Raw genomic sequence first — 15,257 nt, 5'->3', positions numbered from 1 at the left:
ATTTTTGAAGTGTTGTCTCTAGGTCTCTTCTTGCACATCGATATACTGCTTATTCTTTTACTTTTCTGTAAGCCACCCAGTGTCACTGTGGCATTGGACAGCCTCAAAATTAAATCCTATGAATGGATCAGGGTCTCCTGATGATCACCCATAAGAACTTCATGTAAATAGGAAGCAGCAGGCACAAAGGATCAGAACTGCAAGTCGTGAGTCAGCTGGAGACTGAATAATTCTCACAGCGTCACGATTGGCAACTCACCATCCAAGCAAACAATCCACTTTGCTTTCCTATGAAATCTTTCAGAAGGCTGCAGTGTGTCATTGGCAGCTTCCATTTGAACGTGAGCATTAAAAAAAAAACTTCAGAACAAAGGAGGCCATAACAGTGTGGGATAAGTGGAAGACTGGCTGTTCCTTACCAATCCTATAAAAAGTATTGGCATTGCGATAGCAAAGCAGTAACAGCGTTTTTTCTGCCTGCAAATAGCTGTTAGAGCCAAGAGTGACACACTAACATTAATTTTTAGCATAAAAATTTATATTCCTGGTGCTTTTGAATAATGAGGCAAATAGCTGGAGTCCATGTGGTTTGGACTGAATTTCGCATTTTTTAAATCTCCACTGATCTGTGTTTTTCCCCCTAAACTTCTTTGAAATATACAGGTGAAACTCGAAAAATTAGAATATGTGCAAAAGTTCATTTATTTCAGTTAGGCAACTTAAAAGGTGAAAACTATATGAGAGACTCTTACATGCAAAGCAAGATAGTTCAAGGCCGTGATTTGTCATAATTGTGATGATTATGGCTTTACACTCATGAAACCCCAAATCCCAATCTCAGAAAATTAGAATATTGTGAAAAGGTGCAATATTCTAGGCTCAAAAGTGTCCCACTCTAATCAGCTAATTAAGCCATAACACCTGCAAAGGGTTCCTGAGCCTTTAAATGGTCTCTGAGTCTGCTTCGTAGGGGTCACAATCATGGGAAAGACTGTTCACCTAACAGTTGTGCAGAAAACCATCATTGACACCCTCCATAAAGAGGGAAAGCCTCAAAAGGTAATTGCAAAAGAAGTTGGATGTTCCCAAAGTGCTGTATCAAAGCACATTAATAGAAAGTTGTGTGGAAGGGAAAAGTGTGGAAAAAAAAGATGCACAAGCAGCAGGGATGACCACAGACTGGAGAGGATTGTCAGGAAAAGACCATTCAAAAGTGTTGGGGACTTTCGCAAGGAGTGGACTGAAGCCGGAGTCAGTGCATCAAGAGCTACACACACAGACGGATCCTGGACATGGGCTTCAAATGTCGTATTCCTCGTCAAGCCACTCCTGAACAACAATGTCAGAAGTGTCTTACCTGGCCTAAAGAAAAACAGACCTGGTCTGTTGCTCAATGGTCCAAAGTCCTCTTTTCTGATGAGAGCAACGTTTGCATCTCATTTGGAAACCAAGGACCCAGAGTATGGAGGAAGAATGGAGAGGCACACACTGCAAGATGCTTGAAGTCCAGTGTGAAGTTTCCACTGTGTTGATTTGGGGAGCCGTGTCAGCTGCTGCTGTTGGTCCACTTAGCTTCATTAAGTCCAGGGTCAACGCAGCGGTCTACCAGATTTTGGAGCACTTCATGCTTCCTTCTGCAGACGGGCTTTATGGGGATGCTCATTTTCCAGCAGGATTTGGCCAGTACCACAGTACCAAAACCTGGTTCAATGACCGTGGGAGTACTGTGCTTGATTGGCCAGCAAACTCTCCTGACCTGAACCCCATAGAGAATCTATGGGCATTGCCAAGAGAAAGATGAGACATGAGACCGAACAATGCAGAAGAGCGAAAGGCCGCTATTGAAGCATCCTGCTCTTCCATAACACCTCAGCAGTGCCACAGGCTGATAGCTTCCATGCCACGCCGCACTGAGGCAGTAATTGCTGCAAAAGGGGCCCAAACCAAGTACTGAGTACATATGCATGCTTATACTTTTCAGAGGTCCGATATTGTTCTTTGTACAATCCTTGTTTTATTGATTGCATGTAATGTTCTAATTTTCTGAGATTGTGGATTTGGGGTTTTCATGAGCTGTAAGTCATAATCATCACAATTATGACAAATCACAGCTTGAACTATCTTGCTTTGTATGCAATGTGTCTCTCATATATTAGTTTCACCTTTTAAGTTGCATTACTGAAATAAATGAACTTTTACACGACATTCTAATTTTTTGAGTTTCACCTGTATTTTGTGTTTGTATGTTAATTGCCTGGAGATGCTACTTAATTGAATAGGAATTCATGAACAAATGCAGGATTAGGAGAAATACTACTCTTTGACTACTATGTTTAGGCTTTTCCTTTTGTGCTAGAAAAACAACACAAAAAAGGTGTAGAGACAGCAATAAATCCAGTTTGTAGTTTGATGCAGTAAATCAATGTGGCTTTAGATTTTTTGAATCCATCAAGAAAATCTGCATTTTCTGCTTTGACCCATCCACTTTTCCCCACATTTTTGCCCCAGCAATTAAAAGCCAATTGAGGAATGGCCAGGAAGTCCAATGGTGTCCTGGAACACGGGTTGAAACAAGAATATTGGATGCTTTTTTCCAAGTCTAGAATGTCCGTTTTCAAAACCTGAAAGTTTTTGGCATCCCCATCAGAAAACCAGGTTTGACTGAAATGTTCATCTATCTGGGGTTGCCCAATGTCAGACTAGATTGCTGGAGTTGTGCCAATCGTACCTTCTTCCTGATCCAGTGGGGCTCTGGAAGTGATTCTTGGTCTTTACCAAGAAAGTTTAGAAGGGGTGAACCACATCTCCAACCCTCCCAGTGCTTCATGTTCAGATCATTCATCTTGGAAAATACCCCAAGCAGCCTTGGTATATTTTGGAGTTCTCTGGAAAGTTCCTGTCACAGAATGATAAATCTTGCTTATCTTGATAAGTTCCAGACCGAACCATATTTTTTTTGGTAAACTCTCACAAGTCTGTCAGAGAATTAAGTAAGCTTTCTTTAAGATTTCTCAATTTTTCAAACATTTCTGCTTTTTCTTTGCACTTTTTAGTGCAATCATAAACAAATTAACTGCATTTTACAGATGTATGAAAAGCAGAGTTAAAATACTTAAAAACTCCCAGATCGCCTAGGATGGTGCTACAGCAGACAAACTCATCTTCTGAGGGTCAGCAAGTGTTTCCCTTCACCAGGTGTTTAATGGAAACTACTGCACATCAGGTTGTGCTATCTGCACCATACAGCAGTTGTTTCTCCAGTGGTGTAATATTGAAGAAAGCGAGACAAAAAACTTTATAGAAACAGTTTATTTACTCTAAACAGCAACACAGACAAAACTCCATAAACACAAAGGAGGTGACGCAGAATCAAGATGCAGCTGACTTTGGATCCAAGGCATTTATGCAACAATCTAATTCCTTATTGGTAGAAAACAAAAGGGAATGGAGGACATGTTTTTTTTTCTTACCAGCCAAGTAGAGGCAAAAAAAAACCCAAACAAAACAAAACAAAAAAAACCCCCCAAAAAACATTTTAAAGCGTGCCTGCATCTGAGAGCAAAGAAACTAGAGATACTAGTGAATTTATAGAAGTATAAAAGTTTATAGTTTACAGCAGTTGAAATACTGACATCAATATTAAAATAAAAGCAAGTTTTACATAACAATCAAAAATACAAAAGACTGAAGGAAGAGACCCTGTATGAAAAACTGGGGACAATTCAGCAAGTTTAGAACTGTATACAAGTGGTGAATATGGAAAATGGCACACATATAATCCCTTCCCCTAAATGACTATTAATTGTACATAGCGACATTAGATTTGCAAAAGTTTTGTAAACAAGTTCTTGCCAATTAATCCCTTCCTTTAAAGATGTGGATGACAGGAGCTTATGATGGTGCAAACTTCTTGGCTTGTGCTCGAACCCTCTTTTCATATTCCACTCTGTTTTGGCTAAATGTAGAGGAAAAAAAAGCTAACGATTCTTAAAGAACAGAATCCATAAAGTGTTCTAGATCAGATTCTTCCTAGCACAAAACCCCACAAAAATCAAACTGTTGGTATTTTAAGTTAATTTTCACTTTCCCTGGAGATGGAAATTAGACAGGAGTTACAGGCTAGGACTCAAGTACAAGCACTTTAGAAGACACCTCCTAAGAATTTTGATATGCATGAATTTGTATGAATGCTATCGGTTTCAGATGCAAAATCAGTTATCAGACTGAATGCAATTATTTATAATAATGAAATAATTTAAAAGAATGGGAAAGATAATAAGCACAGGAACTCTAAAGGGGAGGAATCTCCAAAAATCAAACCAAAAACTGCTTCATTTTTAATCGATGCCTCAGAGACCTTAATGGTGTTTTCTCATGCCCCAAAGGCTTTTAGCAGCAAACTCTTTATTCACGAGATAGAAAATGGGCCTCAACTCTTTTTAATTATGAATACCTAACAGTATCCACCTAGCAGGAAGCTTTTTCACGGAAAAAATATGCTTAAGAGTAGTTCATAATTTCATAAAATAAAACAATACTTCAAAATTAACTTTCAAAATTTTAAAAAAGTTTTTTCAAATAAATACATTGTTTCAGAAATTCTGCTAAACCATCCTGGCTAGACTGCAGTTCAGTGGAACCTGTTAGGAATGGATTAGGTTTGCATATTGCAATAGCAACGTCATTTCTGCTTCTCCTCAGGGAACAGACTGGATATTTTATTACCTAACTTGCATCTTTGATATTAATCTTGGGATTCTGCCCATGAATGCCTGCTTCCCCCTCTCCCCCCCCCCCCGTGTTAAAGGAGCTCTCAGCATCTGTTGCCTTAGGAAACTACAAAGGGCTCTTGATTAGCCACATGTGCGCAGATTAGGGAGGCATTCACCTTATGTCTGCATTTATGTCTGCTTAAAAAAAATAGGAATGAGCACAAGAACCCGGGCGAGAAGCAGGGGATTGAACACATTGGCTGGGTTAAAGGCAACAAGCTCCCCATCCTCTTTCCGCCTGTTCTCCAAGTGGGGCTTCAGTGCAACAAGAGAGCCGCTCAGGGACCCTGCTCCGCTCTTGGGATCTCACTTCTTGGGGGGGAGGGGGATCACATTCTGGATAAGCAATACCACAGAGGATCCTCCCTAAAGAGCTCCAGGAAGCAGAGGGCAGGCAATCCTCCATTTACAACACTTCATTAGGTGACCGAAGTTACAGTGGCACTGAAATAAGTGACTTGTGACCATGTTTCACACTTATGACCATTGCAGCATCCCCAGGCTCATGTGATTTACATTCGGATGCTTGACAACCAACTCGTATTTGTGACGGTCAGTGTCCCGGGGTCACGTGATCCCCTTTTGCAACCTTCTGACATGCAAAGTCAACGGGGAAACCAAATGATCACTTAACAGCCATGTTACCAATGTAACAGCTGTAGGGATTCACTTAACCGTGGAAAGTGAAATGGGGCAAACTCACTTAACAAATGTTTTACTTTTTGGGCTCAATTGTGGTTGTAAGTCGAGGACTAGCTGTAGTGAATTGACAGGAGGAAAGAACCTCAGAACGCTTCTTCCATTTGGGCTGCTCTTATGGAATGACCTAATTTTTCTCTTTGCTTTTTGAGTGTTAGACTAGAGGTGAAATCTACATTTTTTTGCCACCAGTTCTGTGGGAGTAGCTGGGGGTGGGGGTGTTTTCAGACAATGAGGCAGGAAAAAATGCTTTAAAAAGTGAGAAAAAAAAGTTCCCACGATTGCGGGGCACACAGAACCTCCCCCCCCCCCCAACTTTTTAAAGCATTTTTTGCTACTGGTTCTAGTGAATCGGTCAGAATCGGCCGTGTTTCTCCCCTAGTTAAGAATGAAAACCTCCTTATACAAGCATTTCATTCTTATATTTTTTATGATTTGGGATGACGACTGTTTTGGATTTACACATTTTTATTTGCTTTATTTTCTGTTTTATAACTTTGCTCCTGTTTAATATCACTTGTTGTTGCACTGTAAACTACAGTGAGTTGGCTTGTAAGAAGCATGTAAGTATAAATCTAACAGTCAATAACTTCTCTGTCAAAATCTGCAACTGAAGTGAATGCTGCTTTGAGGGAGGGAGGGGTTCTGCCTGTCTTGAAGGGGGCAATGGCCCAACCCTATTAGAAGAGGCCATCCTTGGACCCAGCCAATCTTCAGTTTCCGCTTTCTAGGGAGGGAGATTGAAAGGGTGGCTGGCATTCAACTGCAGAGGGGCCAGAATGAAGTGGATCACCTGCACCCTTTTCAGTCTGAGTTTAGGCCAGATCACGATCAGGCATCCTCTGGCTTACCTGCAGAGATTGGGAAGCACTGTTTTTCAGTGATTCTCCTTTTCTCTGTGGCTATTGGGGGGTGGGGGGGGGATGTCTAGCCCTAAACCACAACAATGTGGACTGCCTCAGTGTTTGGGCTGCCCACTTCTTTTAACATCTACATGAACTGAAGATACTTAGTCGGGCATCTTCACCCCAGCTGGGCAGCTGATGCAGTGCTCCCTCAGTTCCTGGCAACTGTGGCGGGCAGGAAGCGGCTAAGCTCAACCTCAGCAAGACAGGGTTTGCGCTCTCTGTTCCCCTTCCCCTCTGACTCTAAGGTAGCCCTTCCCTGACAGAACTGCTGTGTGACAGGGGAGTCCTCCTGGGTTTGGGGCTTCAGGGAACAACCACAGCTAGAGAGGCTTTTCTAATGGTAGCTCTTGCTGGCCAACTGCACCCTTTCCGGGGCAAGGAGGCCTTGCTGCTAATGATTAACCATGGCTTGGTCACTTATTGGTGGGACTGCAGCAGTACCTTCTGCGGGGACTGCCCTTGGAAACTGCCCAGAAGTCATAGGTGCCCAGAATGCAGCAGCTCAACCAGTGCTGGACATCTCCCCTTTTACCCATCTGACAACTTGGTTGCAGAAGCTGCACTGCCTTTCAGTTTCTTCCTGGGTGCAATTCAAAGCGATGCTGATTCCATCAGGCAGCCCATGCGCCTTTCTCACTGCAGGGCAACCTTTGGGTCCCTCCCGTTAAATTCTGCCACCTAGTGGGAGTGAGGCAGAGCACCGGTTGTGTAGCAGTCCCATCCAGTAAACATTCTTCCTCTCCAGATCAAGCAAGCTTCCCTCCACCTCTTTACGTTTCTGGAAAGCCATAAAGAGCACAAACACATACCCCAGGCCCTGAAATGCCATGGCTGGAGCCTGGGGATCGCATAGGAATAAGGCTGGAGGTTGCAGATTAGGCGCCTCGAGTTTTCTCATCTCTTCAACTGTAAGACTGATCATATTATTGGTGTTTTATAAAGGTGGGTGGCCATTTAAATCAATCAAATTCTATCGGAGGCAGGGATGAACTAATACGCCTGCAAACGGTGCGCACACACGCACACACACACACCCTTTGGTCTCGCTTACAAACAGTGCCTACCTCCTGCTTTGAGGCCAACTTCCCCTCTTGGGCCTGACTCACTTCCCCAGCAACATTTGTACCTCAGATAAATCTTTTTAAAAATGTACCTAGATATGCACAGATAGAAACACACCAGTGGGGAGTTCCGGATCCCGGTGCAACTGGTACGGTGCAATGGGTCCACCACATGAACGCACACAGCACGCGCATGTACACAGCGCATGCATGCGTATTTACTGTCTGCAACACTCCACAACGCTCCAGCTGTTTGGCAGAACGTTGCTCAGGCGCCATAAACTCTGTGCACGTAAGCCCCGAAGAGCTCAAATGCAGGTAAGGATGGCGAGTGGGCCCTTCAGAGCACCGTACCAGAACGGTAGCCGGTGCTCCCGGTAGGCACCGGTACGCCCGTGTTTAAAATGAAGCCCTTATTCCAAGAGCAGCAGAAAATGAATCTGTTCCGTCACCTGTTTGAATGTTTAAAAGAATAGTGGAAAGGAAAGGAAATGAGATACAGGGAGTCCTTGACTTACAACAGTTCATTTAGTGACCATTCAAAGTGACAACAGCACTGAAAAAAGTGTTTTGTGACTGTTTTTCACACTCACGACTGTTGCATTCCCATGGCCAAGTGATCAAATTCGGATCCTTGACAACTGACTCATATTTATGACGGTTGCAGTGTCCTGGGATCATGTGATCCTCTTTTGCGACCTTCTGACAAGCAAAGTTAATGGGGAAGCCAGATTCATTTTACAACCAGGTTGCTAACTTAACAAATGCAGTGATTCACTTAACATCCATGGCAAGAAAAATCGTAAAATGGTGCAAAACTTCACTTAACAAATGTCTCATTTAGCAACATACATTTTGGGCTCAATTGTTGACCGTAAGTGGAGGACTACCTGTAGTTCAGAGACCTAAGATGAAACCAATTTTAATCTCAAACTCCATGATCTATGTTTGCTATTAAAAAAGAAAAGGAGTCAAAAGGAAACTCACCAGTAGATTGTGTAAGCCTCTGCTTGAGCTGGGTCCTGGATATTTGGTTCATTTAGGAGTTCTTGAATTCCTAACAAGATCTAAGAGCATAGAAGGGAAGAAGTATCACTGTAAAGTAGACTTTCACCTTGCAAAACCATGAATTAAAATCAGATACATATTTTCTTCAAGATATTAAATCCTCAGCTGTTAATTGTGAGTTTAAAATATTAAGAAATCATTAAGTCTTACAATTAAGGCATTTGAGTCAATATAGTATGATTCATAAATTACGTCCGTGTTCTAACAAAATGCATACTTGTTTAATTGTGATTGCAGGCCTCCAATCCTTATCCTCTTCTAAGATAGACAGACAGACTGTGCCTGAAGGATAGACATTTGGATGGAATAAGGGTGGCTCAAATTTGCCTAGAGAAAGGAAAATTTGGTTCAGATACAAGGCTTTGGCAAAACACTTAAAAGCTAGTGGGGCTTCAATCAATTGTAGGGAGCAAAAATATGCTCTTTGCCTCTATGCTCAGTTTGAACCCCCTTCTCTGAAGTAAACCAATTGAATTTATTTATAGTCCCTTAGATCTTAAGGACTAGAGCCGATACGCTCTGAAATAGTCTGAATGAGGTTTCTTTGAACCAAGTTTCTTTTAAAAGAGGACTAGTAACTTAAAGATGGTGACAAGAGTTGGGTAGGAAAGAATCCCAAAGGATTGAAAGAAGCTGAAACTGAAGTACAGCAATTTTTAAAAATGCATCTAAATATATTTGTTCCATGCACCAAAATATTTATTCAAGCACTTAGACTTGGCACCAATTAACAAAATGAAAATAAAAATGAAAAATATCAAAATATCCAATGGAAAGAAATAAATCCTCCAGAAGAGACAAACAGAAGACGGGACAGCTTCAGAGTTACCAGAAAGTGAATTTCAGAATCTCTGCCCATGTAAAACTTAGTAAGCTAGGAATACAAAAGAAGGGAAGCAGCAAATTCTCCTACTTTGCTCCATCTCTTTACTTTAAAGTCCTGAGCTTCTACCCGGCAGCTCCGGGGGTTGCCAGACTTACATTTCGGAGGCGAGGAGGGATAATCGTCCTTAAAAAGCATCCGTAACTTAAACAAGCCTCCTTCCCACGGGGTCTGCGGGGAAAGCACAAGAGAGGGAGGAGGGAGCCGTTGGCCCGCAGCGCCTCTTTCCCGAGGGCCGCAGGGGAAGCGTCCGAGGCTGCGGGGGAGGCCGCCACAGGCCGGCTCTCTTAGGGGGCTCCGGGCCCTTTCCGCCTCGGGCTCCTTTCAACCGCAGCGCCCAGGCCGCCTTTCTCTCCGGGCGCCGCCTCCCCTCCTCCTCCTTCCCCTTCCGGAGGCTCCCGGGGCCCTGAGGCGCCCTGCGGTCCGGGCGCTTCCTTACCCCTTTCTTGCCCGGAATCGCGCACTCCCAGTTCATGAGGTTCATGGTGCCGTCGGGGTTCTTGGTGGGCACCGCCACGAAGCCCTGCAAGGAGCCGGAGGTTAGCCGCGCCGCCCGCCCCGCGCCGCCCGCCCCCGCCGCCACCGCCGCCACTTACGAACGGGTGGTCCTTCCTCCAGGCCTTCCTCTCCTGCGCCAGGCGGCTGAGCGCGATGCCAGACATGATCGACGGACTCTGCGACACAAAGGCGGCCGGTTAAGGCGGCGTCGGGGCCCCCGGGAGGGAAGGCCGAGGCCCCGGCTGACCTTGACAGGCGCCGCGCGGCTCGCCCCCCCCGGCGCCCCCCGAAGCGGCCGTCATGCCCCCCGGGCCTCCCGCGGGCCTTACCGTGAAGCGCCCCGGCGGAGGCGGCGGCGGCGGCAGCAGCAACCCCCGCGCGTGTCCCGGATTCAGGCGGCGGCGGCGGCGGCGGCGAATGACCCGGATGTTCCCTGCCCGCCTCCCCCCTTTTGTCTCAAACCCAGCCTTTCCCTCGCAGAAAACGGAGCGCGTCAGCACGGCCTGTCCCTCGGCGCGACCCGTCTGCACCACAGCGCCTGCGCCAAGAGCGCGAAGCTGAACCCCGCAGCGCGGGACGCTCCGAGGCCACGCCCCTCGCTCCGGCCGGCCAGCGGGCGGGAGGTTGGAAGGGGTGGTGCCGGCTCCGCGGCGGCGTCTCCGTCCCGTCGCGCTGCGGCCGCCCCGATCGGCGCTCAGTAGCTGCTCGTGGGCAGGGGGAGGGCCGGGTGGGGGCTCCGCGGCGGCGATTTTGGGACACGAATCGGAGGAGTTGCCGGCTTTAATCCCAGGATTAAAGGATAAAGGAGGGCAAGGACGGTGCGGGGTCTCCTGCGTGAGAAGGGGGTTGGACTAGATGACCCACAAGGCCCCTTCCGACTCCGTTACTCTATTCGAACGGCAAGTCGGGTGGAAGGAAGGGCTCTCGCTCTCCGACGGCCCGGAGCAAGAGACTGGAACAAGGCAGGCGGGCCATCGGGATCTCCAGGCGGCAGGTCCGCTTTTGGGGGGAGGGACAGGACGGCCAGACGGCATTAACATGCAGGATTGAATTGGCCAGATGCCTGTCAGGAGAGGCGAGTTGCAGCCCTGACCAGCCCAGCTCCTTAAGCGCCGTTGTGGCCTTTGGCACCAGGTGAAGCTTCTAGGTGGTCTTCAAGGACAGCCCCAGACGCTGCATTACAGCAGTCAAGCCATTCGATGATCAAGTAGTTGTGAAACCTTGTTTATGCTCTTGGTCAACAAACTGACTTATGCCAAATGTTACTTGGCTCAGAAATAGGACAGCGGCTACTCTAGATGAATTGGCCAGAATCCTTGCAAGGAAAGTGAAGCAGGAGAGTAAGAGACTGGGGAAGCAGCAGACTGTCTGGTAGCAGCTATGCTGGTTCCAGGAACCACAAAATGCAGCCTGAAGTATTTTTTATCCATATTTGGGTCTAACAAACAAACCACCATTGAGAGTTGGCCAGAGTTCATAGGCAATATAGGTAGTATTTGACTTGCTACCTCAATTGATAACATTTTTTTTTGCTAACTGAGAAAGTTGCTTTGCCCCATTTAGAACCTTTTTGCCAGACTTAAGTTAAACACCACAGTTAAGTTAGTAACACATTTGTTAAGTAACTCTTGTTTCCCCATTAACTCTGCTTATCAGATGGTCACAAAAGGTGATCACATGACCCTGGGACACTGCAGTCATGAGCGTCCAAATTTTGATTATGTGACCATGGGGATGCTGCAATGGTCATAACTGAAAACATGATCATGTCACTTTTTGCAGTGCTGTTGTAACTTCAAACTGTCACTAAACAAATTTTTGTAAGTTGAGGACTGCCTCTATATCATCTTTGCATGCAAAAGATCCCCAAATTGATCCCTGCCATCAGCAGGATGGAATGGATATCATCCTGTTTATAAAGATCATGTAAACAAGATTGAGTATTCCATGAAGGATGACTGGGTTTCAACATCTATTACCAGGCCAAAGACTTAGCCACTACATCTGCACTCATAGAATTATGTGACTTTTAACCTTGATTAAAAGCTTTTGAAGTTTAGCATGTTATGGGTGAAGCAACGTGCTTAGCTTCATTTTGTCAACCCAGAAAATGGTTTAATTTAAGCAAATTGCCTTTTCTGTTGCTCCATCACAGAGAAAAGGAAATCTTTTCCTCCTATCCACAGAAAACAGCATTCCTGAATAGACCCATTCAGGTTGCCCTTATTTAATAAGACGCCATCTGGTTTTTTGAAGTGGGTCACAAGTACTCTAAAATCACTTGCCATTCTTATACCCCAGGAAGAGTGTAGTTCTGTCTTGTTCTTGGTGAATCTTGGGCTTGGTGCCCCATGTAACACACACGAGTTGACATCTCAACAATGATCCTTCAGGATTAAAGTTTATAATAGGCTTTGGCATTCAGGATGGATGGGTCACCACTGTTGGGTGAGCAAAGCTAAGCTGAAGAAAAAAGCATTCTACAGGTGAAATTCGAAAAATTAGAATATGTGCAAAAGTTCATTTATTTCAGTTATGCAACTTAAAAGGTGAAACTAATATGAGAGACTCATTACATGCAAAGCAAGATAGTTCAAGCCGTGATTTGTCATAATTGTGATGATTATGGCTTATAGCTCATGAAAACCCCAAATCCACAATCTCAGAAAATTAGAATATTGTGAAAAGGTGCAATATTCCAGCTCAGAGTGTCCCACTCTAATCAGCTAATTAAGCCATAACACCTGCAAAGGGTTCCTGAGCCTTTAAATGGTCTCTGAGTCTGCTTCAGTAGGGATCACAATCATGGGGAAAGACTGCTGACCTGACAGTTGTGCAGAAAACCATCATTGACACCCTCCATAATGAGGGAAAGCCTCAAAAGGTAATTGCAAAAGAAGTTGGATGTTCCCAAAGTGCTGTATCAAAGCACATTAATAGAAAGTTATATGGAAGGGAAAAGTGTGGAAGAAAAAGGTGCACAAGCAGCAGGGATGACCCTAGCCTGGAGAGGATTGTCAGGAAAAAGCCATTCAAAAGTGTTGGGGACTTTTGCAAGGAGTGGACTGAGGCTGGAGTCAGTGCATCAAGAGCCACCACAAACAGACCGATCCTGGACATGGGCTTCAAATATCGTATTCCTCTTGTCAAGCCGCCCCTGAACAGCAAACAACGTCAGAAGCGTCTTACCTGGCCTAAAAACAGACCTGGTCTGTTGCTCAATGGTCCAAAGTCCTCTTTTCTGATGAGAGCAACGTTTGCATCTCATTTGGAAACCAAGGACCCAGAGTATGGAGGAAGAATGGAGAGGCACTCACTGCAAGATGCTTGAAGTCCAGTGTGAAGTTTCCAGTCTGTGTTGATTTGGGGAGCCATGTCAGCTGCTGGTGTTGGTCCACTGTGCTTCATTAAGTCCAGGGTCAACGTAGCTGTCTACCAGGAGATTTTGGAGCACTTCATGCTTCCTTCCACAGACGAGCTTTATGGGGATGCTGACTTCATTTTCCAGCAGGACTTGGCACCTGCCCACACTGCCAAAAGCACCAAAACCTGGTTCAATGACCGTGGGATTACTGTGCTTGATTGTCCAGCAAACTCTCCTGACCTGAACCCCATAGAGAATCTATGGGCATTGCCAAGAGAAAGATGAGACATGAGACCGAACAATGCAGAAGAGCGAAAGGCCGCTATTGAAGCATCCTGCTCTTCTATAACACCTCAGCAGTGCCACAGGCTGATAGCTTCCATGCCACGCCACACTGAGGCAGTAATTGCTGCAAAAGGGCCCCAAACCAAGTACTGAGTACATGCATGGTTATACGTTTCAAAGGTCTGATATTGTTCTTTGTACAATCCTTGTTTTATTGATTGCATGTAATGTTCTAATTTTCTGAGATTGTGGATTTGGGGTTTTCATGAGCTGTAAACCATAATCATCACAATTATGACAAATCACGGCTTGAACTATCTTGCTTTGCATGCAATGAGTATCTCATATATTAGTTTCACCTTTTAAGTTGCATTACTGAAATAAATGAACTTTTGCACATATTCTAATTTTTCGAGTTTCACCTGTAGCTTGACTTGCCTCCAACCACCACTAACCAAAGTGGTACCCCAACAACTATGTCTTCCGAATGTTGAAGTTTGGTATTAACCAACTGAGATAGTTAACAGTTTGGTTTAGAATATGCAGGGCAGTGAATTGATGTAAAGAGTAATAAGTATTCATTCCAGGCACTTTGCTATTTGGAAGAACAATGGGTGACGTTAACAAATGTCTGAGTTGTCCCATTTTGTGACTAAAGGATGCTCTTGCCAAGTTTGAGAAGATGACTTCCCCTTGTTTATATACTGAGAGGTATAATACCCATTGTGACTAGTCCTGTATTTCACGAAACTGTTGCTTTCCAAATTCTATTCTAATTCATGAAAAACTCAGAATTCTTTGGCTTCTACTTGTTTTCCTTTCCTTTTACCCAGCCCAGTGAGGAAGGTGTGACGTGTTACCCTGAAATGTACTGTAAGATGCTTTACCTAGTTGCGTCTGCAGCTTTTTCCAGCATTGAACTGCCCTTTCAAATCTGCTCTTCTTGACAAGATAACATACCAAATGTATCGGGACTTTCTGCCTGAGGATAGAATAAAACTCTTGGTCTGGATTCTTTTCAGGCTTCTGAGTGGCCTTTTATTTTAAAACTTAATTTGAAAATGTTCAAGAATTTTTTAAAAAGAAAAGAAATTAGACAGCTAGAACTTTTTCAGCAAGCTTGCAGCAAATTCCCTCCCAGTGGTTCATTAGTGTGAGCCATGGCAGCTGGAATTTAGAAGATCTGGGCCCTGAAGCAGTCCATGATATTTGGAATGAGAGGGTTTCTTGGGGAAAAGAACCAGCCAAGATTCTGCTTGAGAACCCCTGGGAAAGTGTCAATAGAACTGATCCCAAAGGCTTGATCTCTATAGGGTTCCACTTGTTAAGGAACTATGGCCTCCTGGTAAGCAGAGAACTTGTAGCTGAGAATTTTCTACCAATTCCACAGTAGACGCAAAGAATGTTTTTTGCAACATTCAAGTCTCAAAATGCAGGGCTCTGTAGGCTAAAATCCAGTCAAAATAGGGAGGTCCCATTTCCGGAGTAAATTACTAAAACTGAAAAGAACTTGCACTTCCCTGTTAGGGAAAAGAAGCCTATGACCTTCAGACAACTCCCTCTTCTGCGGTTTTTGTTCTTTTATTGAGCATCATCATTGTCTTATGTGTTATATCAGTTTTATGGGGTCACACTACACAATATTAAAGCATATAAAAAAGGATTTAACCTTCACTGTAAAAAATAAATAAAATGAATGCAAAAGTTAGACAAAACAAG

The 15,257-nt window shown here is 44.5% G+C and overlaps 1 protein-coding gene across 1 annotated transcript; it reads right to left on the bottom strand.

The window, feature by feature from the left end:
- Positions 1-3,584: 3,584 nt before the first annotated feature.
- Positions 3,585-10,408, bottom strand: UBE2I (ubiquitin conjugating enzyme E2 I). The gene is made up of 7 exons (XM_032230789.1): positions 10,219-10,408; positions 9,988-10,065; positions 9,831-9,914; positions 9,490-9,562; positions 8,726-8,835; positions 8,428-8,507; positions 3,585-3,955 (listed from the first exon to the last, which is right to left on the bottom strand). Exons 2-7 carry the CDS (start codon positions 10,051-10,053, stop codon positions 3,892-3,894), a joined length of 477 nt encoding a protein of 158 aa, XP_032086680.1. The 5' UTR covers positions 10,054-10,065; positions 10,219-10,408; the 3' UTR covers positions 3,585-3,891.
- Positions 10,409-15,257: the final 4,849 nt, after the last annotated feature.

The sequence above is a fragment of the Thamnophis elegans genome, chromosome 14 (genome assembly GCF_009769535.1).
Source record: "Thamnophis elegans isolate rThaEle1 chromosome 14, rThaEle1.pri, whole genome shotgun sequence".
NCBI lineage: Eukaryota > Metazoa > Chordata > Lepidosauria > Squamata > Colubridae > Thamnophis > Thamnophis elegans.
This window is presented reverse-complemented; position numbering and strand designations above follow the sequence as displayed.

What these genes read in the sequence shown, in the direction of transcription:
- UBE2I (XM_032230789.1), bottom strand. Translation starts at nt 10,053, where the DNA reads ATGTCTGGCATCGCGCTCAGCCGCCTGGCGCAGGAGAGGAAGGCCTGG. An exon ending in TCCCTCCTCGCCTCCGAAAT is followed by an intron (nt 8,836 to 9,489) that starts GTAAGTCTGGCA and finishes TCCTTTCTCTAG; the next exon opens with GCAAATTTGAGCCACCCTTA. An exon ending in CTGCAATCACAATTAAACAA is followed by an intron (nt 8,508 to 8,725) that starts GTATGCATTTTG and finishes CTATGCTCTTAG; the next exon opens with ATCTTGTTAGGAATTCAAGA.